The sequence below is a fragment of the Somniosus microcephalus genome, chromosome 33 (genome assembly GCF_052327205.1).
Source record: "Somniosus microcephalus isolate GS21.2 chromosome 33, FLI_Smic_1.0, whole genome shotgun sequence".
Lineage (NCBI taxonomy): Eukaryota > Metazoa > Chordata > Chondrichthyes > Squaliformes > Somniosidae > Somniosus > Somniosus microcephalus.
The window spans coordinates 26,620,478-26,647,871 of NC_141019.1; the positions used below are offsets into that span (position 1 = coordinate 26,620,478).

The following is a 27,394-nucleotide window of genomic DNA, read 5'->3' on the forward strand; positions in this document are numbered from 1 at the left end:
ACACCTCCTCCAATGAGAGCAGGACCGCTGCCCAGGTCCTGGAGTCTGGCCCGAGTATAAGAACATGTCTCATCCGACTGAATTGTAGGTTCTTTCTTACGACGACCCGTAAAAGTCGCACTGTAGGAAGAAGTCTCTCAAGCCTTCTCTTTATTCCATTTGCTTTGTCTACTACCAAGGACCAGGCATCATGGTAAGATGCTGTTTAATGCAAAAAGGTTTTTTATTCCCAGCAAGCTACACATTTCAATTTCAATTTTATATTGTAAGACTTTTGTCCTAATTATGAAGCATCCTAATTATGTTTTACGTAGAATTGGTTGATTTAATCTTTGAATTACACTCCGCAAATTAATATCTTAAACATAAGCATTATTAAGGGGCAGCTAGATAAGTACATGAGGGAGAAAGGAATAGAAGGATATGCTGATAGGGTGGGAGGAGGCTTGTGTGGAGCATAAACACCGGGCCGAATGGCCTGTTTCTGTGCTATACATGCTGTGTAATAAACTACCTTGTCTATGAATGATTTAGTTCCAATGGGAAATAAGTATTAAGATCAAAATAACAAGGGCAAGTGATGTACATTTATGCTATTCACATACAACACTAATTTTCTGTCAAAACAATCCACTTCATATTAAGATAAACCAAACTTAAATGTGTTAAAAAAAACTTTTTATTTGGCTCCTGCAAGTATACAATATCTAGAAGTAAATTTGACCCAATAGCGAATTTATTGGATTTGGCCAAGGAAACGATCAATGTTTTGACGGTTTTTGCTAGCTAATCGCTAGATTATATATCTTACGATATTTGAAGTTGAAACTTCAAGATGGAAATTCTGAAACGTGAATTTGATTTTTTTTAACACAATATGGTGTGGCTCTGAGTGTATGGTAATGAGCAGAGGATGTGAGCTGCATTGATCAATCCTCCCCTTCAAATTACTGTTTTGTCTGGAAACTGTAACGTTTCCCGATACTTCACATTTTCCTGTTCGATAGTTTGTCGACTATAACTGCAAGCTGGTTAACTTCATACCTATCCCCTGGCGAAATCACTGCAGGTCTGATTTACTAACGGCATTACGTCAGTATGGTCGTGCGTGGGGCATAAAGCCAACGTCAAACTAGGTCACCAAGAAATATACAGCATTGCAACTCATTTGGCGCTATGCTAAGGATTCGAATTTAAATTAGTTACTGGATTGAAAAAAAAATGGTTTGGAGAAAAGATTTCAATCTGACAAAACAATGGGATATCTGAAGGTTTTGTTTCGGGGCGGTAGGTGGAGGCAATCCGCACTGTCGTGTGACCCCGCCCAAATTCAGCATCAGAACCAGTGAGTTTCATCAGCTCATGAATATTGCAGTACTGGACCCAAAGAATTGCACGGATGAGCCGTTTTTAGCCCCGCGGATATGGTTTCTCAGAATAAGCACTATTGTCTCGCAAGGAGCAACTTTCGATTTGCAAGGCAATCAAATTCTTTTCTCGCAGCTGGCAAAAAAATGTTGGGTTGTAAAACCGTTATTTCTATGCTTAATTTAACAATACTGACTGATTTGCACCTTCAAAATGTATATTCAGGCACAAATGAGGGCATCACTTGAGGATTAAAATGAGATTTGAATTACTTTGTGAAGTGTCAACCATTGCTAAAAAGCAGTTCACGTATTTAATACAAATAGGTACTATAGTAGAATACAGGTTATTAGATAGTAATTATACTTTATCACAGAATTGATACTGATGTAATCCTCTTGTGCAATATTGAGGGTGGAGTACCGAGGAGGCAGTATTAAACTCGCTGAACTGCTGGGTGATGTGTCCAATTTCTGTATCGACTGCAAACCGAAGTTATCAAATTCAATCTCATTCTGTCCTCGTTAGACTTAATATTTACTCTCATCGCAAGCTGTCTGTGCCCACCTTTTCATGGTACCTCTCTCAGGCATGTCTGTGTCCCACTCCTACCATATGAGACGCTTCCCCCCGCCACACACACACACACACACACAAGTACTGGCGCTTAGGATGAGCATGAATACAGAAATAAACTGGTGTGGAATAAATATTCGGCGAGGTATTCAAGTAGTTGATCACAACTTTTTTTGTTTCTCCACAGCGTGAGTGTATCAGTATCCATGTTGGCCAGGCTGGTGTCCAGATCGGCAATGCTTGCTGGGAGCTCTACTGCTTGGAACATGGCATCCAGCCTAATGGACAGATGCCCAGTGACAAGACCATTGGGGGTGGAGATGATTCCTTCAACACCTTCTTCAGTGAGACAGGAGCTGGCAAACATGTTCCACGAGCTGTGTTTGTGGACTTGGAGCCAACTGTAATAGGTAAGTGACTGCTCATTTATTTCATTGCCGTTTATTGGTCACTCCAAATATCCATCGTCCATTTTGGTTTGAAAGCATAACTTGATTTGAGATGTCTAAAAAACGAAACATAGCTCCTTGTGTTTAAATGGGTTTTTAATCTGCCGCTTTTTGCTAATCACAAATCACACGAATAACTTTTCCCTACCTGTTTAATAATCCACGGCTGAGTAACTGAAAACACTTCTTTTTCAGATGAGGTTCGTACTGGTACTTACCGCCAGCTGTTCCACCCTGAGCAGCTCATCACTGGGAAGGAAGATGCTGCCAATAACTATGCCCGTGGCCATTACACAATTGGCAAGGAGATCATTGACCTGGTTCTGGACCGAGTCCGTAAACTGGTGAGTATGTTGCCTGTCATAGACAGGACATGTGTGGAAGCAAAACAAACTTGCAGCTGGTCATCTTTAGATACCAGGTAACTGAAATGTACATTTGTCTTCCACAGGCTGACCAATGCACAGGTCTCCAGGGTTTCCTGGTCTTCCACAGCTTTGGCGGTGGCACTGGCTCTGGTTTTACATCCCTGCTGATGGAGCGTCTCTCAGTTGACTATGGCAAGAAATCCAAGCTTGAATTCTCCATCTACCCAGCTCCACAGGTGTCTACAGCAGTGGTAGAACCCTACAACTCCATCCTGACCACCCACACTACCCTGGAGCACTCGGATTGTGCTTTCATGGTTGACAATGAAGCCATCTATGACATCTGCCGAAGAAACCTGGACATTGAACGACCAACTTATACCAACCTTAACCGATTAATTGGCCAGATAGTGTCCTCTATCACAGCCTCCCTCCGCTTTGATGGTGCTCTGAATGTTGATCTGACTGAGTTCCAGACCAACTTGGTGCCATACCCCCGTATCCACTTCCCATTGGCCACCTATGCACCAGTTATCTCTGCTGAGAAAGCCTACCATGAGCAGCTTTCTGTGTCCGAGATAACCAATGCTTGCTTTGAGCCAGCCAACCAGATGGTCAAATGTGACCCACGTCATGGCAAGTACATGGCCTGCTGTCTCCTTTACCGTGGTGATGTGGTGCCAAAAGATGTCAATGCAGCTATTGCTACTATTAAAACCAAACGTACCATCCAATTTGTGGATTGGTGTCCAACTGGTTTCAAGGTTGGTATCAACTACCAGCCTCCCACTGTGGTACCTGGAGGTGACCTGGCCAAGGTTCAGCGTGCTGTGTGTATGCTGAGCAACACCACAGCCATTGCTGAAGCTTGGGCTCGCCTGGACCACAAGTTTGACCTGATGTATGCCAAACGTGCCTTTGTTCATTGGTATGTTGGTGAGGGTATGGAGGAAGGCGAGTTCTCAGAGGCCCGTGAGGACATGGCTGCTCTAGAGAAGGATTATGAAGAAGTTGGTGTTGACTCTGTAGAAGGGGAAGGAGAAGAGGAAGGAGAAGAATATTAAAGTGTTTTTCATGTCAAAATATGGTGCTGCTGTAACAGGGAACCAAAATAAAAGTATAAAACATTGTGAGTTAAATATAGTGAATTGTAACAGAAGATTGACCAACTTGAAGTGGGGTCCTTCAATTTGCTAATCATCAGTTACAAACTGCTGCATGATTCATGTCCATTATTGTTCAATCACACCTTAAATGATGTTTGCATTCCATATTTATTTTAAAAAGCAAATGCTCGTTCTTCACTTCCCATTGTTGAGTCTCTTAAGGCTAAAGGGATCAAGGGATAGGGGGAGAAGGCAGGGACAGGGTACTGAATTTGGATGATCAGCCATGATCTCATTGAATGGCGGAGCAGGCTTGAGGGGCCGAATGGCCTACTCCTGCTCCTATCTTCTATGTTTCTTCTCATGCGACACTGTATTCCACATCATTATGCCGAGCATCCTCAATTGACCTCAACTGGCTTTAGGTCAGTGGATCGCTGGTCTTTTCATTATTTAAAGAAGGCGTGATTGAATTTTAGCTCATGTCAATCATAATCTGTAGCAATGTACATCTAAATTGAGAGACTGCTGTGCAGCATTGCAAAAGCAAACTTCTGTTGCAAATTTAACTCAAATGTTCTGTCTTTATTGCTCTCAATAAATAAGATCCCTGTCTTTATCTGCCTCTGTTGCATTATAACATTTTTTAACAGATTAAACATAAACTGCTCTCCTTTTCTACTGGAACCCATTGGGTAATAGGGCACAGCAGTTTTCAGTATTAAATGGGACTTAAGAGCAATGCAACTACACATTTATGCTTAAATACATAGATGTTCCAAAATACCATCTTAAGTCGATCCATACCATTCATTTTTAAAGGTAAAAAGGAACTTAAACTCACCCCTTGTATTCTAGGTACTTAAAATTGTCTTTTAAATATTTAAACATCTCCTAGATAACAACATAAAGATACTTGAATCTGTTTCAATTCATCAGCTACAACCTAATGCAATTATACTGGGTTGACATAAGACAAGGGGTTTGTACAGGAAACTCTTGATTATCCGGCACCGACGGGACCGGCGTGGTGCCGGTTTATCAAAAAGTCCGGATTACAGAGAGGTATAGTTAAAGGTACGAGAGCTCCGTACACAGCAACAAATCCAGGCTTCCCTGTTGCTTAGCAACATGTGCAGGAGCTCCGGCCACAGACCAAGTGTCCCTGTTGCTTAGCAACAAGTGCAGGAACCCCGGTTACACAGCCACAGATCCAGGAACGGCCACTAATATGAAGTAAAACTTACCTGAACCTACTCCTGAATTTTGCCGGTTAACAAAGATTTCCGGTTATTTAGGTGCCGGTAAATCGAGAGTTTCCTGTAATATGAATTTTTATATAAATGTTGCCATATTCGCATCACACTGAAAAATGAAATAGCCCCATTGAAAAGGGGAGCTGATGTTACAGCAGTTTGGCTGATAAACTTGGAAATAAATAGAAACCCGATACATGGGCAAATTTTTGTGCCGATGAGTTATTTAGTGACAAGTAAATAACATTTGAGGCTTGACCCTACGCTTAAAAATTCTCTCAATTTAGAGACTAGTTTGTTTCCATGATAACTGAAATTGAAATGGGTATTTTTAATGTTTTGATGAGCTGATCACAGCCAGTCCAGCAGCAGGGATGCTACAATTTACACCAGTGTCCTTAAGGTAGGGACAGGGAAAATAGCAGGGTTCCCCTGTTCACTATCTGAGGGAAGTGTGGCTGTCCAGTAAGGACAGGAACAGGCTTTTGCTCCAATGGCCTATTCCCTTTCCCCACAGCAGTGGTTGTATGGCCACTTGGATGGATCAGAAATTGGAAGAGAGGCCCACAAACCGGGGGGTCATTCTTAACATGTAAACCTGGTCTATGAATGTCAGTACTTGGTCTGTACTGAGTTCGCTGATCTCAGTCAGGGTGGCAATATAGGCACGATAACTGGCCTGGGTTAAAAAGGAGAATAAACAGTCTGCTCCTGGTTACTGTGCAGTGAATTCTACTGGAAAGTGTCCACAGGTGGACAGGATCAGGCTTTGTGAGGACAACGCCCCCCTGCATCTCACCCACACACCGTAGCATAGTGGCTATGTTACTGGACCAGTAATTCAGTAGACCTGGACTAATGATCCAGAGATATGTTCAAATCCCACCACGGTAGCTGGGGAATTCAAATTCAGTTAATTAAATAAATCTGGAATTAAAAAATAGTATTAGTAACGGTGACCATGATTGCCATAAAAATCCATCTGGTTCACTAATATCCTTTAGGGAAGGAAATCTACCATCCTTACCCGGTCTGGCCTATATGTGACTCCAGACCCACAGCAATGTGGTTGACTTAACTGCCCTCTGAAATGGCCCAGCAAGCCACTCAGTTGAACCAAACCGCTACTAAGAATAAAACCGGATGGACCACCCGGCATCGACCTAGGCACACCCAGCCCAGTCGCCCCTGCAAAGTCCTCCTCACTAACATCTGGGAACTTGTGCCAAAATTGGGAGAGCTGTCCCACAGACTAGTCAAGCAACAGCCTGATATAGTCATACTCACAGAATCATACCTTTCAGCCAATGTCCCAAACTCCTCCATCACCATCCCCGGGTATGTCCTGTCCCACCGGCAGGACAGACCCACCAGGGGTGGCGGCACAGTGGTGTACAGTCGGGAAGGAGTGGCCCTGGGAGTCCTCAACATTGACTCTGGATCCCATGAAGTCTCATGGCTTCAGGTCAAATATGGGCAAGGAAACTGCCTGCTGATTACCACCTACCGCCCTCCCTCAGCTGATGAATCAGTACTCCTCCATGTTGAACACCACTTGGAAGAAGTACTGAAGGTAGCAAGGGCACAGAACGTGCTCTGGTTGGAAGATTTCAATGTCCATCACGAAGAGTGGCTCGGTAGTACCACTACTGGCCGAGTCCTGAAGGACAAAGCTGCCAGTCTGGGCCTGCAGCAGGTGGTGAGAGAACCAACACGAGGGAAAAACCTACTTGCCCTCGTCCTCACCAGTTTACCTGTCGCAGATGCATCTGTCCATGACAGTATTGGTAAGAGTGACCACCATGCAGTCCCTGTGGACAATGAGGACAACTATCCATCGTGTTGTGTGCCACTACCACCGTGCTAAATGGGATAGATTCAGAACAGATCTAGCAGCGCAAAACTGGGCATCCATGAGGCGCTGTGGGTCATCAGCAGCAGCAGAATTGTATTCCGCCACAATCTGTAACCTCATGGCCTGGCATATCCCTCACTCTACCATTACCACCAAGCCAGGGGACCAACCCTGGTTCACTAAGGAGTGTAGAAGAGCATGCCAGGAGCAGCGCCAGGTGTACCTAAAAATGAGGTGCCAACCTGGTGAAGCTGCAACACAGGACTACATGCATGCTAAAAAGCGGAAGCAGCATGCTATAGACAGGGCTAAGCGATTCCACAATCAACGGATCAGATCAAAGCTATGCAGTCCTGCCACATCCAGTCGTGAATGGTGGTGGACCATTAAACAACTAACGGGAGGAGGAGGCTCCATGAACATCCCCATCCTCAATGATGGTGCAGCCCAGCACATGAGTGCAAAAGACAAGGCTGAAGCGTTTGCAACCAACTTCAGCCAGAAGTGCCAAGTGGATGATCCATATCAGGCCTACTCCCGAGGTCCCCACCATCACAGAAGCCGGTCTTCAGCTAATTCGATTCACTCCATGTGATATCAAGAAACAGCTGAGCATACTGGATACAGCAAAGGCTATGGACCCCAACAACATCCAGGCTGTCGTGCTGAAGACTTGTGCTCCAGAACTAACTGCACCTCTGCCAAGATGTTCCAGTATAACTACAACACTGGCATCTACCTGACAATGTGGAAAATTGCCCAGGTATGTCCTGTCCACAAAAAGTAGGACAAATCCAATCCGGCCAATTACTACCCCATCAGTCTACTCTCAATCATCAGCAAAGTGATGGAAGGTGTCGTTAACAGTGCTATCAAGCAGTACTTACTCACCAATAACCTGCTCAGTTTGGGTTCTGCCAGGACCACTTGGCTCCAGTCCTCATTACAGCCTTGGTCCAAACATGGACAAAAGAGCTGAATTCCAGAGGTGAGGTGAGAGTGACTGCCCTTGACATCAAGGCAGCATTTGACCGAATGTGGCATCAAGGAGCCCTAGTTAAATTAAAGTCAAGGGGGATCAGGGGGAAAAATCCCCACTGGCTGGAGTCATACCTAGCACAAAGGAAGATAGTTGTGGTTGTTGGAGGTCAATCATCACAGCCCCAGGACATTGCTGCAGGAGTTCCTCAGGGCAGTGTCGTAGGCCCAACCATCATCAATGCCCTTCATCAATGACCTTCCCTCTATCATAAGGTCAGAATTGGGGATGTTCGCTGATGATTGCATGTTCAGTTCCATTCGCAACTCCTCAGATAATGAAGCAGTCCATGCCCGCATGCAGCAAGACCTGGACAACATTCAAGCTTGGGCTGATAAGTGGCAGGTAACATTCGCACCACACAAGTGCCAGGCAATGACTATCTCCAACAAGCCAGAATCTAACCACCGCCCCTTGACATTCAACGGCATTACCATTGCTGAATCCCCCACCATCAACATCCTGGGAGTCACCATTGACCAGAAACTTAACTGGACCAACCACATAAATACTGTGGCAACAAGAGCAGGTCAGAGGCTGGGTATTCTGCGGCAAATGTCTCACCTCCTGACTCCCCAAAGCCTTCCCACCATCTACAAGGCACAAGTCAGGAGTGTGATGGAATACTCTCCACTTGCCTGGATGAGTGCAGCTCCAACAACACTCAAGAAGCTCGACACCATCCAGGACTAAGCAGCCTGCTTGATTGGCACCCCATCCACCACCTTAAACATTCACTCCCTTCACCACCGGCGCACCTTGGCTGCAGTGTGTACCATCTACAAGATGCACTGCAGCAACTCGCCAAGGCTTCTTTGACAGCACCTCCCAAACCCGCGACCTCTTCCACCTAGAAGGACAAGGGCAGCAGGCACAAGGGAACACCACCACCTCCAAGTTCCCCTCCAAGTCACACACCATCCTGACTTGGAAATATATCAACGCTCCTTCATCGTCGCTGGGTCAAAATCCTGGAACTCCCTCCTGACATAAGAAAACTACTAGGCACTTGGTCTAAGCGTTAAACAAAGCTTTAATCAACTGTTTTACAACATGGAGGTCTAGTTGTGTCCTTCACTAGTTCCTGTTAAGAATGTCCTGCGCAAGCTGGGCCCGTGCCCGTGTATTTATACTCTCCCTGGACAGCGCCACCCGTAGGCCACTCAGTATTATTTCATAAGTCTTTCTTTCATGAATGACTGATTCATGTCACCTCCCTAACAGCACTGTGGGAGTATCTTCACCACACGGACTGCAGCGGTTCAAGAAGGCGGCTCACCAACACCTTCTTAAGGGCAATTAGGGATGGGCAATAAATGCTGGCCTTGCTACCGACGCCCACATCATATGAACGAATAAAAAAAGTCAAATAACCTGCTGACACTATGCTCACACATGAAGACTGGCCACTTGAGGTACCAAAAGCTGCCAGCACCCATGGAACGCAGACTGGGTTGAGCTGTAGTACATCAGCCGGCCATCGAGAACAGAGTGTGAAATGTGGATAGAACCAGCCCTCGAATGTCTTTACTGGGTAACAAACCGATAGCACAAATCCTAAATCACAAGAGCAGAAAATTTGGGCAATGGTCTCAAAAATCCCACTGATGCCGAATTAATATTACTTCATCCTAAATTTTCCATCCCAAGCAGCCTAGCGCCACATGACTTGGGAGCTATCATGCACAGTATAGAGTAGGATGTCAATCAACTGACCTATACCAGAATCAAGTGTGATCTCATGAAAAAGTACAAATTTGTATGGTAGGTGCATTTTGAAACATTCACTGTCTGGGGTCACATATTAAGAACAAGCACTTAGCCAAGGTACCAGAGAGCAAACAGAATAAACACAGGGGCCTGTGAGTGCAGCCAACACAGAATGAACAACTGGGAGTTTGGTAAGTGTGTGAGTTTTAAGGGTTAATCTCTTTTAAAATCGAGTGTTAATTGCTAGTAGCTCTTAAGTAAGATCAACTGTTTAAGTTAAAAATTAAAATTTAAACATTACATTTTTAAGTTTCTTCAGGCTTAAGCAGAGACAAACAAGCAAACTCTCCTGCTGGAGAGCTGCTGTAGTTAGTTAATTAGCTAACTAGATTAAATTGGTTCCTGAAACAGTAGCAGAGCAGTGCTGACTCATCTGAGTCACAAACAGTATAAACATGGGGGCCTGTGAGTGCAGCCAGCACAGAGTCAACAACTGGGAGTTTGGTAAGTGTGGGAGTTCGGTGAAGTGGAGGAGGGAGGTGCTTGCTTTTCCTAACTTCTCCCGCAGTGTGGCAGTGGACCTGAGCGAGAGCAGACCGAGGCCCGAGAGCGGGGATTAAAGCAGCAGCAGACCTGCATCAACAAGAGGAAACGGCAGTGTGACGTCACAGGTAAGGCAGGTAAGTGATTGGTAGTGACTGTGAGTTAAGTTTTAAGTTAACATATAACATATAACTAAATTTTAAAAACGAAACTTAATTTAATTAATTTAATAAACTAAACGAGGTAAATAATTTGATTAACACTAAACTAATTAATAAAATAAATAAAATAATGGGAGAACAGGAGATGTGTTGCTGCTGCAATATGTGGGAGCTTGTGGACATTTTTGTCCAGGGTGACTACATCTGCGATAAGTGTCTGCGGCTCGAGGAACTTCGGCTCCGAGTTGAGGAGCTGGAGTCCGAGCTGCAGACATTGCGAGACATCAGGGCGGGAGAAAGTTATCTGGATCTTTTGCTCCAGGAGGCAGCCACACCCCTGAGATTAAATAATTTAGAATTGACACGTTGTCAGGGACAGGAGGGTGTGACTGTGAGTGAGGCAGGTACGGGGATCCAGGAGGTAGTATTGCAGGAGCCTCAGTCCCTGCACTTGTCCAATAGATTCGAGGTTCTTGCAACCCTTGTGGACAAGTGCGGGGACTGCGGGGAGGACGAGCAAACCGACCACGGCACCGTGGTACAGGAAGCCGTTCAAGTGGGGGGAGTAAAAAGGAAGGTGGTTGTAGTAGGCGACAGTATATTTAGGTGGATAGACACTGTTCTCTGCAGCCAGGAGCGTGAGCCCCGAAGGCTATATTGTCTACCAGGATAAAGGACATCTCCTCCGGGCTGGAGAAGAACTTGGAGTGGGAAGAGGAGGATCCAGTTGTCGTGGTCCACGTAGGTACCAACGACATAGGTAGGACAAAGAAAGAGGTTCTGCTGAGAGAGTTTGAGCAGCTAGAGACTAAATTAAAAAGCAGAACCACAAAGGTCATAATCTCTGGATTATTACCGGAGCCATGAGCAAATTGGCATAGGGTCAATAGGATCAGGGAGATGAATGCATGGCTCAAAGATTGGTGTGGGAGAAGTGGGTTTCAATTCATGGGGCACTGGCACCAGTACCGGGGAAAGAGAGAGCTGTTCCGTTGGGACAGACTACACCTGAACCATGCTGGGACCAGAGTTCTAGCGAATCGAATAACTAGGGAGGTAGATAGGGCTTTAAACTAAATGGGGGGGGGGGGGGGGGGGGAGGGTCCCGGTGGAGAGAAATCTACAATGCTAAAGAGAAAAGACAAGGAAGCAGTGCAGGAAAGTGATTGGGGTAAGGATAACCAGATTGTGTCAGGAAGGGACAGAGCGTACAAACAAAGGAGTGCACGAGCAAATAGGGTCCGGGTAAGAAAAAATGGTAAGACAAATAGGGCCATAGAACAGAAAAATGTTAAGATGTCTAAAAATGTTAAAAAGACAAATCTAAAGGCACTGTATCTGAATGCACGAAGCATTCGTAATAAGGTAGACGAATTAACAGCGCAAATAGATGTAAACGGATACAATATAATTGCGATTACGGAGACATGGCTGCAGGGTGACCAAGGCTGGGAGCTGAATATCCAAGGATATTCGATATTTAGGAAGGAAAGGCAAAAAGGAAAAGGAGGTGGGGTAGCGTTGTTAGTAAAGGATGAAATCAGAGCAGTAGTGAGAAAGGATATTGGCTCAGAAAATCAAGATGTAGAATCAGTCTGGGTGGTGCTAAGAAGCACCAAGGGGCAGAAAACATTGGTGGGAGTTGTCTATAGGCCTCCAAACAGTAGTGGTAATGTAGGGGATGGCATCAAACAGGAAATTAGAGATGCATGTAACAAGGGTACTACAGTAATCATGGGTGACTTTAATCTACATATAGACTGGCCAAACCAAATTAGCAATAATACTGTGGAGGATGAATTCCTGGAGTGTGTACGAGATGGTTTTTTAGACCAGTACTATGAGGAGCCAACTAGGGAACAGGCTATCCTAGATTGGGTATTGTGCAATGAGAAGGGGTTAATTAATAATCTTGTTGTGCAGGATCCTTTAGGGAAGAGTGACCATAACATGACAGAATTCTTCATTAAGATGGAAAGTGAAGACGTCCAATCCGAAACTAGGGTCCTAAATCTAAACAAAGGAAACTACGAAGGTATGAGGAGTGAGTTGGCTATGATAGATTGGGAAGCTTCATTAAAAGGCATGACGGTGGAACGGCAATGGCTAATATTTAAGGAACGAATGCATGAATTGCAACAGTTATACATTCCTTTCTGGCGCAAAAGCACAATAGGAAAAGTGGCCCAAAAGAAATTAAGGATAGTATTAGATCCAAAGAGGAGTCATATAAAGTTGCCAGAAAAAGTAGCAAGCCTGAGGATTGGGAGCAGTTTAGAGTTCAGCAAAAAAGGACCAAGTGATTGATTAAGAGGGGAAAAATAGAGTATGAGAGTAAACTTGCAAGGAACATAAAAGCAAACTGTAAAAGCTTCTACAAGTATGTAAAAAGAAAAAGATTAGTGAAGACAAATGTAGGTCCGTTACAGTCAGAAACGGGAGAATTTATAATGGGGAACAAGGAAATGGCAGAGCAATTAAACAAATACTTTGGTTCTGTCTTCATGGAAGAGGACACAAATAACTTCCCAGAAATGCTAGGGAACCAAGGGTCTAGTGAGAAGGAGGAATTAAAGGAAATTAGCATTAGTAACAAAATAGTGCTGGAGAAATTAATGGGACTGAAAGCCGATAATTCCCCAGGACCTGATAATCTGCATCCCAGAGTACTAAAAGAGGTAGCCATGGAAATAGTGGATGCATTGGTTGTCATCTCCAAAAATTCTATAGATTATGAAACAGTTCCTGCAGATTGGAGGGTGGCAAATGTAACCCCACTATTTAAAAAAGGCGGGAGAGAGAAAACAGGGAACTACAGACCGGTTAGCCTAACATCAGTAGTAGGGAAAATGCTAGAGTCTATTCTAAAGGATGCGATAACAGGACACTTAGAAAATATCAACGGGATTAGACAAAGTCAACATGGATTTATGAAAGGGAAATTGTGTTTGCCAAACCTACTGGAGTATTTTGAGGATGAAACTGGTAGAATAGATAAGGGAGAACCAGTGGATGTGGTGTATTTGGATTTTCAGAAGGCCTTTGATAAAGTCCCACGTAAGAGGTTAGTGTGCAAAATTAAAGCACATGGGATTGGGGGTAATATACTGGCATGGATTGAAAATTGATTAACAGACAGGAAACAGAGAGTAGGAATAAATGGGTCTTTTTCGGGGTGGCAGGCGGTGACTAGTGGGGTACCACAGGGATCAGTGCTTGGGCCCCAGCTATTCACAATATATATCAATGATTTGGATGAGGGAACTAGATGTAATATTTCCAAGTTTGCTGACGACACGAAACTAGGTGGGATTATGAGTTGTGAGGAGGATGCAAAGAGGCTTCAAGGCGATTTAGACAAGTTGAGTGACTGGGCAAATACATGGCAGATGCAGTATAACGTGGATAAATGTGAAGTTATCCACTTCGATAGGAAAAACAGAAAGGCAGAGTATTATTTAAATGGTGATAGATTGGGAAATGTTGATGTACAAAGGGACCTGGGTGTCCTTGTACACCAGTCACTGAAAGCAAACATGCAGGTGCAGCAAGCAGTTAGGAAGGCAAATGGTATGTTGGCCTTCATTGCAAGAGGATTTGAGTACAGGAGCAAGGATGTCTTACTACAGTTGTACAGGGCCTTGGTGAGCCCACACTAGAGTACTGTGTGCAGTTTTGGTCCCCTTACCTAAGAAAGGATATACTTGCCATAGAGGAAGTGCAGCGAAGGTTCACCAGACTGATTTCTGGGATGGCAGGACTGTCGTATGAGGAGAGATTGGGTCGACTAGGGCTGTATTCACTAGAGTTTAGAAGAATGAGAGGGGATCTCATTGAAACGTATAAAATTCTGACAGGGCTAGACAGATTGGATGCAGGGAGGATGTTTCCCCTGGCTGGGGGGGTCTAGAACGAGGGGGTCACAGTCTCAGGATACGGGGTAGGACATTTAGGACTGAGATGAAGAGAAATTTCTTCACTCAGAGGGTGGTGAACCTGTGGAATTCTCTACCCCAGAAGGCAGTGGAGGCCAAATCACTGAATATATTTAAGAAGGCGATAGATAGATTTCTAGACACAAAAGGCATCAAGGGGTATGGGGAGAGAGCGGGAATATGGTATTGAGATAGAGGATCAGCCATGATCATATTGAATGGCGGAGCAGGCTCGAAGGGCCGAATGTCCGACTCCTGCTCCTATTTTTCTGTTTTTTTCTATGTTTAAACCAGCACCCAGGAACGAATTGGAGGGGAAAAACAAAGCCAAGTTAGGCATTTAAAATGTTGCACAATTGACACATTTGACTAGTTTAAAGTATTTTCAGAAATAAAACCAATATTTTTCAAACTCAATGAAAGGTTAAAGGTAAATTTGTACCTCAGGCTGGGATTTTGTTCCATAGCTAGCAATGGTTCAGGGTCTATCTTACCAAACCGCTGCTCTCCACGTGAGCCTGAAGTGTTGGGAAGCCAGCACCCGAAAGTCTGATTCTTCCCTTATCTGGAATTTGCACCTAGGAACATAAATAGGAACAGCAGTAAGCTATTCTGCCCAATGAGCAATTCCACCATTTTGTTAGCCATGTGCGTTCTAACTCCAATTTTCTGCCCTCAGTTCAAAAACAATGACTTGCATTTATATAGCACCTTTAACATAGTAAAACGTACCCAAGGCGCTTCGCAGGAGCAATTATCTAACACATTTTAACACCAAGCCACATAAGAAGGTATTAGGACAGGTGTCAAAGAGGTAGGTCTTAACGAACATGTTAAAGGAAGAGAGAGAGGCGGAAAGGTTTAGGGAGGGAATTCTAGAGCTTTGGGATTAGACGGCTGAACGCACAGCCGCCAATGGTGGAGCAAAGAAAATCGGGGATAGGCAAGAGAAATTGATGGGCAGGAAAAGCCCAGTTGGTCCATCAAGCCTGCCTCACACCATGATGGCTGGAGCATCATGATTAGACACTTCCTTGTCTAGGCGCAGTACTCCAGATGTGGTCTAACCAATGACCTGCATAATGACTGATGTCCTTTGATTTGTACTGAATGTTTCTATTAATACAACCCAATACCCTGTTAGCTTTAGTTACAGCTTCTCTACATTGGTCATGAACATTTAGTGATCTGTGCAAAATAATACCTAGATCTCGCAACCTCTTTCAGTATTGTTCCCGGCAAATGACACTGTAGGAGTCGCTGGAAATCAACAGATTGCGAGACTTTCGTAGCAGCAAAGAAAAACACGTGTTAGCTTTATTAACTCTCCGCATGGACTCAGGGACTCGGCCTCGTCGCAGGGCTATGATGTCACCACTCTTAAAGGGACCCTGCCCCGATAACCCAACCAAATTCCGTACATAACGTGGAGCGATAACAACATTGGCTATACATAGTGAATTGTGTTACTGTCCCTATGTGGTCTCCGCCACATACGACCCCCCAGAATTCACTAGAACTGGCAATGTCAGTCGTTGAGGGGCCCGGATCACACGGTCGAAACGGCTCCTTAAGTCCGGGGCGGGGACCGAGGGGGTCGCCGGAGGGTCCCCGGGCGCTTGGTGGTGGGCTGAGGGTGCAGAAGCCGGAGGTCGGCCCCGCGTGAGTCCATGCGGAGAGTTAATAAAGCTAACACGCGTTTTTCTTTGCTGCTACGAAAGTCTCGCAATCTGTTGATTTCCAGCGACTCCTACATTGGTGACCCCGATGTGATAACCCAACCAAGTTCCGTACATAACGTGGAGCGATAACAACATTGGCTATACATAGTGAATTGTGTTACTGTCCCTATGTGGTCTCCGCCACAACATGTCTATTCTGTGTTGGCCCTTCCAACATGCATAACACTACATTTATCGAAGTTAAATGCCATTTGCCATTGTGTGGCCCACTCCCCTAGCACATCTAAATCTTTTTGCATTTGATTGCACTCTCTACTGTCTTAACCATTGCACAGATTTTGGTATCATCTGCAAACTTACTGGCCATACTCCCTACATCACTGTCCTGGTCATTCATAAAGACCGTGAAGAGTAGTGGGCCTCGGACCGATCCACGGGAGATACCACGAATAACGTGCATCCAGGCTGAGAAACATCCATTAGCTACAACATTTTGGATTGGAGCCAATTCCTAGTCCAGTGTTTCAAAGTGCTACTGATACCACAAGATTCTATCTTGTGAAGTAACCTAGTGTGAGGAACCTTAGCAAAGGCTTTCTGAAAGCCCAGGCAGACAATGTCTACTGGATTTCCCTCAGTGACTGCCTCAAAAAACTCTATCCAATTTGTACGGCACGATCTATTTTTCCGGAAGCCGTGTTGTGAATTTGAGATGGCCCCCTCCCTTTCCCAGTGACCATAAAGGGCATCTCTTATAATCCCTTCTAGTATGTGTGAGGAACTGCAGTGACACATAAAACTCCCAGAAAATGTGTCGTCTAGTGCATACTTGTGGGGCATGTGACGCTCGGGTTTATCAGATACTATACATGCTATCTATGTTCCTTGTAATTTATACATATTGTATGTATCCAATATTCTTTATCTGTAGTAGATTTTTTTGGCTTCAGAGATTGCCTTTGATACCGTCCAGAAATATTACTGTAAATACTGGATGGCTGTTTGTTTTCGTCATCTATTTATTTTATAGTTCCTGAGACAGCCTAGATTACGTGCTTAAATCTCCGAGTGCGAGCTTGAATCCACAATCTCTGATTCAGAGGCGAGAATGCGATCAGAGCCAGAAGGCTGATATCGGATGCTTTTAAGCCACTCACCAAAAACAATCTCCTCTTTGTAAAGGGAATTGTATGCAGTTTTGTACTGCACACCTCCACTTAATGTTGTCCACACTAAAATCCTATTGCGTTGTAGACATAGAAACAGTATTCTATATTGAATTTTGTACTGCAGTAAAGCTTCGGCATGTTTAAAGTACTGATGCAAGGCATACATTTAATTGCAATATTCAATGTGGCACCTGTCCTTTTTGACATTCTTTAAGGAGTCAAGAGCACATGATGGAGGTGTGATGTACATTCTGCAGCAACTGCGGGCTCGCTCAAATGGCTTTCCCCATAATCCGCATTCTGCAATCTCGTTCATCCCCGCCCTTAATGCAGATGCCTGCAGAGAACGGATTTCATTATTCATATACACTCATACGCCATTAAAGCTTCCGCTGTCCCTTGAGATTTTTATTTCTTCGCGCTTGTACAAATATTGTGATCATCATAGTAATGTGAGGGGTGTTTAGAATGTAACTGTTTTTCAATGATCTCTGAAACAACATTTGCTGTTAAAATTGAAGAGTAGGGCTGGTGGGGAGTACATATTCCACATTAAATCTCACCACTTGCTCAACCGAAGCAGCAAAATAAGTACTTGCCCCTTTTCTAGTACATTCTGCAGTGCTTTTTTTTTGCGCAGTTCCTGAAACGGGATTCGAACCGTTAAAGCTGACGTGTTTCAGAATAACGGCATTCGCCCAATCAAAGGTTGACTGACAGCGACTGCCGCCGCCCCTTCCTCCTCGCAGCCAATGTCAATGAAAGGCTGGACTCGGCCTCCGCGGGTATAAGAGCGCGCCATTTTCCACCACTTGCTATTCGGTTACTTACATCGACTCGTTACTGTCGAGCAAAGTAACAGTCACCTTTTGTAGTGTCATCCTCGTAGCTCCACCAACTTGAAAAAAAAAATGGTGAGTATGCAATGTTGCAAACCCCTTGAATTGTTTTTAATTAAGCGTTATAATCGGGCAGTCCATAATTAGGATACAGTAAGGGTGCAAATTGATCCTAAAATTGTTAATTTTCGCAATTAATTCCATTTTCTCGCCCCCCCGCCTTATTGCAATTTCTTAAATGCAACGTTTCATTTTGGGTGTTCTCGCCACCCTGTTGCAATTTCTTAAATGCAACGTAACTTTTCATTTTGGGGATGAAAACAATGTCGCAATGAAGTCAATAACGTGCAGTGGCAACATTGTTGAAAACAGACGCAATTCGCCTTCACAGCTGCTAAAGCGGTGAGGGGGGTGGGGGTCATTTTATGCCACCGCCATAACCTTGCCGAGGTGTAAATGTGTTCTTTGTTTGGGAGAGGTCGCTGAATCTATTTCGCTCGAGTGCGGAACGGCGGGTGGGGACTGCGAGGAAACGAGCGAGTGAGCTCGATCGCGCTCATGGCTCTAATGCGCTGCATGGGTTGGGAGGGTAGGCGTCGCTGTGTATTTATTTTGAATTGGGACTTTTTCCCGCGAGAATCGGAATCTTGATTTTTTTTTCGTCCGCCGGTAAATTCGTATGTTTTTTGCGCCTGCTTTTAAATGCGCGCCAGAACGCCCCTTCCGTGCCGGTTGTTTTTTAAGCGATTGTTAGCCAGTGTTTCAGAAAAAACGCAGGAGGCGAGTACCGCGGCTTAGGTTGTGGACGCGCGATTTAAAAGCTAGGCGACGGAGAGTGGAGACAGGAGACGGGCCGACAATGCAGTAATTCTTTGCTCTGCAATTGAAATTGCGCTATCCTTGAGAGCCAACCGCAGGCAGTTCACATGGCTGCGGAGTCGCGTGAAGATGTCTTTTTTTGTGGTAAATCTTGTCAATTGATGGGCTTCAACCCTGCCTCATACCCGGGTGTTGCGTCGATTGTGGCTTCTCTTCAACGTTGTAACTCGATTCCTGCAGAGAAGTCTTGCCCTTGTTGTTGCTGCGGGTGATGGATGAAAACAGTCCACGGCGCATGGCCGCCGCTCTCTGGCATGGTGGTGCCGCCGCAGTGCGCTTTGCATTGTGGGATTTGCAGTGCCTGGAGTGGTTCCAGCGCACCGGAGGGAGGCGGCGGGAAACTACACCTCCCACTGTCCTTTGCGTCAGCGCCCTGCCTCCCTGATGCAGTGAAGTGATGTGAGCGCCTGGTCCAGCTCACCGGTGGACGTACCTTTATTGATAAACTGCTAAGGGGACACTAGGGTGCCCCCGTGTCATCGAACAATCAAAAGGACCCTTTTTTTAATGAGGGGCACGACTAATGAGGAATAAAACGAAGACAATTTTATAAAATTGAATAACATTACACCTAGTGCATCTTTTGGGCATGTGTGCCAATGTTTCAGTCATGTGAATTTACATGCCAATGCTTCATTCAAGTGATTTAAAAAAAAATAATCAGTTAATATACATTGAAGTTGTCAATCTTCAAGTTGCTGGTGAATTTACATGCCAATGCTTTTTTAAAAAAAAAAAAAAAAAAATGAAGTTCTCAATCTTCAAGTTGAAGGTGTTTTCTGTAATAAAGTACCCTTTTTCAAATAAGACAATGGAACCAGTACTACATGCTAAAATACTGTTTACATTACTATTTTTATTGTCCAGTGTACATTAATACACACCACTCTTTTCTGTCTTCAGCGTGAGTGTATCAGTATCCATGTTGGCCAGGCTGGTGTGCAGATCGGCAATGCTTGCTGGGAGCTCTACTGCTTGGAACATGGCATCCAGCCTGATGGACAGATGCCCAGTGACAAGACCATTGGGGGTGGAGATGATTCCTTCAACACCTTCTTCAGTGAGACGGGAGCTGGCAAACATGTTCCACGAGCTGTGTTTGTGGACTTGGAGCCAACTGTAATAGGTAAGTCATTTTAAATGTATATTTTCTAGCAGTAACATTTAACCGCAACTATCTTTTTAATCCACTGCTGACCAATTGTGTTAACCTGTTTTTCAGATGAAGTTCGTACTGGTACTTACCGCCAGCTGTTCCACCCTGAGCAGCTCATCACTGGGAAGGAAGATGCTGCCAATAACTATGCCCGTGGCCATTACACAATTGGCAAGGAGATCATTGACCTGGTTCTGGATCGAATCCGTAAACTGGTGAGTTACATTTACTAGAACTGAACACGTGATATGATGGTAGAACACTAGAAACTGTTGCATAGTTTATTTTTGTCACCTGCTTGGGGAAAAAACATGTACAATTGTACTCTTAATTTCCAAGTAGGTAGTAAAGGAAATACTGATTGGATGATCACTAGTATCTTTGCTCGGGAGGGGGGTGGGAAAGAGACATTTTTATATAGCGCCTTTCACAAGCTTGATGTCCCAGTGTTTTACAGCCAATGAAATACTTTTGAAGTGTAGTCTCTGTTATAATGTAGGAAACATGGCTGCCAAATTGCACATAATGTAGGAAACATGGCTGCCAAATTGCACAATCAGGGTCCCACCAACAGCAATGAGATAAATGACCAGATAATCTGTTTTAGTGATAGTTGAAGGATCTTTACATACACCGGAGGATGGTTTACTGTCTCATCCAAAGGATGGCACCTCTGTGCAGCACTCCCTCAGTCTAGACTTGCCAGGGTCTCTGCTCAGGAGTACTGTCAAGTGACCCTTCAATAGTATGGATGTTGCCTGTGGATCAGGCTTGTATGTATTTGCCCCATGAGTAACATAGCAGTGCTCATTGCCTAAGTTTACATATAAATGGCTATTTGGAAAAGTAATGGATGCTGCCAGAATCACAGAAACCCCACAGTGCAGATAGAGGCCATTTCGGCCCATCGAGCCTGCACCGACACATATCCCACCCGATCCCCGTAACCCCACGTATTTAATCCCCCTAACACTAAGGGTCAATTTATCATAGCCAATCAACCTAACCCGCACATCCATGTCACTTTTTTTTATAAAGGAGAGCAGGTGCAAAATGAGGAAAGCCTCTCGATGTCTTGCTTTACAAAGCTATTTTTTTCCGCTTTTACAGGCTGACCAATGCACAGGTCTCCAGGGTTTCCTGGTCTTCCACAGCTTTGGCGGTGGCACTGGCTCTGGTTTTACATCCCTGCTGATGGAGCGTCTCTCAGTTGACTATGGCAAGAAATCCAAGCTTGAATTCTCCATCTACCCAGCTCCACAGGTGTCTACAGCAGTGGTAGAACCCTACAACTCCATCCTGACCACCCACACTACCCTGGAGCACTCGGATTGTGCTTTCATGGTTGACAATGAAGCCATCTATGACATCTGCCGAAGAAACCTGGACATTGAACGACCAACTTATACCAACCTGAACCGCCTCATCAGCCAGATAGTGTCCTCTATCACAGCCTCCCTCCGCTTTGATGGTGCTCTGAATGTTGATCTGACCGAGTTCCAGACCAACTTGGTGCCATACCCCCGTATCCACTTCCCATTGGCCACCTATGCACCAGTTATCTCTGCTGAGAAAGCCTACCATGAGCAGCTTTCTGTGTCCGAGATAACCAATGCTTGCTTTGAGCCAGCCAACCAGATGGTCAAATGTGACCCACGCCATGGCAAGTACATGGCCTGCTGTCTCCTTTACCGTGGTGATGTGGTGCCAAAAGATGTCAATGCAGCCATTGCTACCATTAAAACCAAACGTAGCATTCAGTTTGTGGATTGGTGTCCAACTGGTTTCAAGGTTGGTATCAACTACCAGCCTCCCACTGTTGTACCTGGAGGTGACCTGGCCAAGGTTCAGCGTGCTGTGTGTATGCTGAGCAACACCACAGCTATTGCTGAAGCTTGGGCTCGCCTGGACCACAAGTTTGACCTGATGTATGCCAAACGTGCCTTTGTTCACTGGTACGTTGGTGAGGGTATGGAGGAAGGCGAGTTCTCAGAGGCCCGTGAGGACATGGCTGCTCTGGAGAAGGATTATGAAGAGGTTGGTGTTGACTCTGTTGAAGGTGAAGGGGAAGAGGAAGGAGAAGAATATTAACTTGTATTGATTCTTGATCTTGTCTGATTCACAAAAGCATGCGTCTTTTTTCTAAGCTCCAGGCTCAATTCATTCCAGTGTCTGACTATTGAGTGTGATGTTACACAGCCAGGGTGTTAGAAATAGTACCAGTTTGGTACTGTGTAGAATACGTAACGATCTTTACGGTTGTCTTTGATCTGTGATCATGTGTGCTTGTGTCTATGCATAACCTTTTTAACCATGTCCGATGCAATAAAAAGGAGCTTAAAAGAAATTGCTTTAATTCATTCATTGCCTTAATCAAACTAATTCTGTCTAATTGAAGCTTGGATTGTCATGGCAACTTTTCCTAAAGACTGAAGGGCTAGCTCAAATCAAAAATAACAAGGCAATAATACATAGCAGAAGTCTTGTTTGAGATGTAAAGCTATGAACAGAAGCTGAATATGCTGTGAGGGTTGTAGTGTCCCCAGTTTCAATTCAAACCATCCATTTGTTAAACTTTAATACGGTTATACTTGGTCACGCACTTCTCAAAGCTATTTTCCTCCAATAATTAGCATTCACTGTAATGTAATTGTGTTCCCTGCTGGCCAGTTAGCACTGACTGTCACACACTAGGATGGCTGTAGGTTAAATTCTTGAACTTGTTCACTGATCTTTGTAGAAGTGCTACACCTTGCTTCAGCATAGGAGAGGAAAAAGCGTTCACATCCTAATTGCTAACCAGTAGTACCCTAATGGAATGAAACCCACTGCCCCTGCTGTGTAAACCGCACAGCCACCCTCTCGACCATGCCGCCGCCCCCCCCCCCCCCCCCCCCCCCAGGCTTATCACTAATGACTTCCACAACCATGGTGCATTGTCCCTTGAACCTTTGCCATTGACCACTCCACTGTCCTCAACATCATCTTTGGTCCACCTCCAGGGATTGCACATGCTTATTCCAGTCTTAGGGACAGAGTAGCCCATTCAGCCTCTCCTGTACTGCCATTAAATTAGATCATGGCTGATGTGCATCTTGACTCCATTTACCTGCCTTGGTTCCATATCCCTTAATACCATTTCCTAACAAACTATCAATCTCTGTTTTGAAATTTTACTCGACGCCCCACCCAGCCTCAACAGCTTTGAGGGAGGGTTCCTGATTTCCACTACCCTTTGTGTGAAGAGGTGCTTCCTGACATCACCCCTAGCAACCTAGCTCTAATTTTAAGGCTCTGCCCCCTTGGGACTCTCTCACCAGAGAAAATAGTTCATCTCTACCCAATCAAAAATTATATCACTCCTTAATCTTACTAGAGGGAATATAAGTCTAGCCTATGCAACCTGTCCTCATAATTTAACCCTTCTAGCCCCAGTATTCTGGTGCATCTGTGCTGCACCCTCTCCAAAGCTGATCTATCCTTCTTGAGGTGTGGTACACAGAACTCCAGATGCGATCTAACCAGAGCTCTATACAACTGTTTCATAACTTACACCCCTCTATTCCAGACCCCTCGAGATAAAGGCCAACATTCCATTAGCTTTTCAAATCTTTTTGTACCTGTCCACTCTTAGTGATTTCTGTACATGCACCCCTAAATGTCTGCTCCACAGACTGTAGCTTCTTGCCATTTAGAAAATACTCTGATTTATCTTTCAAAGTGGATGACCTTCCACTTCATCTGCCACAGTTTTGCTCACTCAATCTATCAATGTTCATTTGCAACTTTCTGCTTCTAGTTACTGTCACCTAACTATAGTATTGTCAGTAAACTTGGATATATGGCTCTCTTCCTTCGTCTAAGTCATTGGTGAAAAGCTGAGGCCTCAGTACAGATCCATGGGGGACATTAGTCACTTCCTGCCAATTGGAGTACATACCCATTATCCCTACTCTGTCTCCTACCTCCTAACCAATTCACTTCCCATGTCGAAAGGTCACCTCCAATTCCATGCACTCTCATTTTTTGCTAAAGTCCTTTGTGTGGAACCTTATCGAATGCCTTTTTAATTGAATGCATTAATTCAGCTTCTCCACAATGTTGGGCTCATTGACATCAGCATTCAGATTGAACAACACAAAAGGACACTCATCTTAAATTATTTTGCATTTTAAAAGGTGTGGTGAAACTAATTTAAAAACACTGGCTAAATAATCTGTGAATACATAATTCGGAAAAATTATTACGTTTAAGTCATCGAGTCATGGGTACTTCAGCACAAAGACCATTTGGCCCATCATGCTGGTGTTAGTTCTAATCTAATCCCATTTCTCTGCCCTCTCCCCATATCATTCAATATTTTTTCTCTTCAAGTGTTGGAACTAGTTCCCTCTTAAATGTTGTGATTGATTTGGCTTCAATAGCCATTTGGCCAAGCATTAACAGAGCCAAAGATTTGTGCTTCACATTTTGGTTCAACATAATTAGCATTTAAAATGCATAGGAAAGTTTTTGCAAATATAGCGAGAGTATCTTGAAAACAAGAAACATGTTAAGGTTGCCAGAGCTATGCTGTCAACCAGCAATTAAGTTTTTCATTGAATTATGGCAATTACAGTGAGATGAGGTTCAATAAGGAAATAGTTTGTGTAATGCTCTCAAAATCTAAAAAAGGAACCTTATTTTGCAAAGGGAAGTGAGAATTTTTCTTATTTTTAGGTTGATCTCAGCATCTTTTCAAAATGAGTATACCTCTACTTCCTCTTTATAGTACACAAACGGAAATGGTGCAACTGCAGGTTTTACATACGAATTAGGAGCAGGAGTAGGCCACTCGGCCCCTCGAGCCTGCTCCGCCATTCAATAAGATCATGGCTGATCTGATTACTCCACATTCCCCTGATAACCTTTCACCCCCTTGCTTATCAAGAATCTTAACTACCTCTGCCTTAAAAATATTCAAAGACTCTGCTTCCACCGCCCTCTGAGGAAGACTCACAACCCTCTGAGAAAAAATTTCTCCTCATCTGTCTTAAGTGGGTGACCCCTTAGTTCTAGATTCTCCCACAAGAGGAAACATCCTCTCCACATCCACCCTGTCCAGACCCCTCAGGATCTTATATGTTTCAATCAAGTCACCTCTTACTCTTCTAAACTCCAGCGGATACAAGCCTAGCCTGTCCAACCTTTCCTCATAAGACGACCCGCCCATTCCAGGTATTAATCTAGTAAACCTTCTCTGAACTGCTTCCAATGCATTTACATCCTTCCTTAAATAAGGAGACCGATACTGTACACAGTGCGCCAGATGTGGTCTCACCAATGCCCTGTATAACTGAAGCATAACCTCCCTACTTTTGTATTCAATGCCCCTCGCAATAAACGATAACATTCTATTAGCTTTCCTAATTACTTGCTGCACCTGCATACTAACCTTTTGTGATTCAGGCACTAGGACACCCAGATTCCGCTGCATCTCCGAGCTCTGCAATCTCTCACCATTTAGATAATATGCTTTTTTATTCTTCCTGCCCAAATGGACAATTTCACATTTTCCCACATTATACTTCATTTGCCAGATCTTTGCCCACTCACTTAACCTATCTATATCCCTTTGTAGCCTCCTTATGTCCTTTTCACAATTTACTTTCCTACCTATCTTTGTGTCATCAGCAAATTTAGCAACCATACCTTCGGTCCCTTCATCCAAGTCATTTATATAAATTGTAAAAAGTTGAGGCCCCAGCACTGATCCCTGTGGCACACCACTCGTTACATCTTGCCAATCAGAAAATGACCCATTTATGCCTACTCTCTGTTTCCTGTTAGCTAGCCAATCTTCTATCCATGCCAATATGTTACCCTCTACACTATGAGCTTTTATTTTCCGCAATAACCTTTGATGTGGCACCTCATCAAATGCCTTCTGGAAATCTAAGTACAGTACATCCACCGGTTCCCCTTTAGCCACAGCACGTTATTTCCCCAAAGAACTCCAATAAATTGGTTAAACATGATTTCCCTTTCACAAAACCATGTTGACTCTGCCCGATTACCTTGAACTTTCCTAAGTGCCCTGCTATAATGTCTTTAATAATAGCTTCTAACATTTTCCCTATGACAGATGTTAAGCTAACGGGCCTGTAGTTTCCTGCTTTCTGTCTCCCTTTTTGAATAAAGGAGTTACATTTGCTATTTTCTAATCTAAAAAGGAACCTTCCCCGAATCTAGGGAATTTTGGAAAATTAAAACCAACACATCAACTATCTCACTAGCCACTTCTTTTAAGACCCTAGGATGAAGTCCATCAGGACCCGGGGACTTGTCAGCCCGCAGCTCCAACAATTTGCTCAGTACCACTTGCCTGGTGTAATTTTCTTGAGTTCCTCCCTCTCTTCCATTTCCTGATTTATAGCTATTTCTGGGATGTTACTAGTATCCTCTATAGTGAAGACCAATGCAAAATACCTGTTCAATTCAACAGCCATCTCCTTGTTTTCCATTATTAATTCCCCAGACTCACTTTTTAATAGGACCAACGCTCACTTTATTAACTCTTTTTAAAATATCTATAGAAACTCTTACTATCTGTTTTTATATTTCTAGCTAGCTTTCTCTTGTACTCTAATGTTTCTCTCCTTTTTAATCTTTTAGTCATTCTTTGCTGTTTTTTATATTCTGGCAAATCTTCTGACCTGCCACCCATCTTTGTGCAATTATATGCTTTTTCTTTAAGTTTGATATTATCTTTAACTTTTTTAGTTAACGGATGGTGGGTCCTACCCTTGGAATTTTTCTTTCTCGTTGGAATGTATATATTCTGTGTATTTTGAAATATCCCCTTAAATGTCTGCCACTGCAACTCTATTGACCCATCCCTGAACCTAATTTGCTAGTTCACTTTAGCTAGCTCTGCTTTCATACCCTCATAATTGCCCTTATTTAAGTTTAAAATACTAGTCTTTGACCCACTCTTCTCTCCCTCAAACTGAATGTAAAATTCAATCATATTATGATCGCGGCTACCTAGGGGCGCCTTCACTATGAGGTCATTAATTAATCCTATCGCGTTACACAATACCAGGTCTAGTATAGCCTGCTCTCTGGTTGGCTGCAGAACGTGCTGTTCTAAGAAACTATCCCAAAAACATTCTATGAATTCCTCATCTAGGCTACCTTTGCCCATCTGATTTTTCCAGTCTATATGTAGATTAAAATCCCCCATGATTATTGCCGTACCTTTCTGACAAGCTCCCATTATTTCTTCCTTTATACTCCATCCTACCGTGTGGTTACTGTTAAG

At 44.0% G+C, this 27,394-nt stretch overlaps 2 protein-coding genes across 2 annotated transcripts; both read left to right on the top strand.

The window, feature by feature from the left end:
• Positions 1 to 83: 83 nt before the first annotated feature.
• Positions 84 to 4,486, top strand: LOC147097031 (tubulin alpha-1A chain). The gene is made up of 4 exons (XM_085972770.1): positions 84 to 193; positions 2,132 to 2,354; positions 2,589 to 2,737; positions 2,845 to 4,486. The coding sequence occupies exons 1-4, from the start codon at positions 191 to 193 to the stop codon at positions 3,823 to 3,825; spliced, it is 1,356 nt and encodes a 451-aa protein (XP_085828896.1). The 5' UTR covers positions 84 to 190; the 3' UTR covers positions 3,826 to 4,486.
• Positions 4,487 to 18,022: 13,536 nt separating this feature from the next.
• Positions 18,023 to 22,438, top strand: LOC147097032 (tubulin alpha chain). Its single transcript, XM_085972772.1, has 4 exons — positions 18,023 to 18,131; positions 19,839 to 20,061; positions 20,158 to 20,306; positions 21,202 to 22,438. Exons 1-4 carry the CDS (start codon positions 18,129 to 18,131, stop codon positions 22,180 to 22,182), a joined length of 1,356 nt encoding a protein of 451 aa, XP_085828898.1. The 5' UTR covers positions 18,023 to 18,128; the 3' UTR covers positions 22,183 to 22,438.
• The last annotated feature ends 4,956 nt before the right edge of the window (positions 22,439 to 27,394 follow it).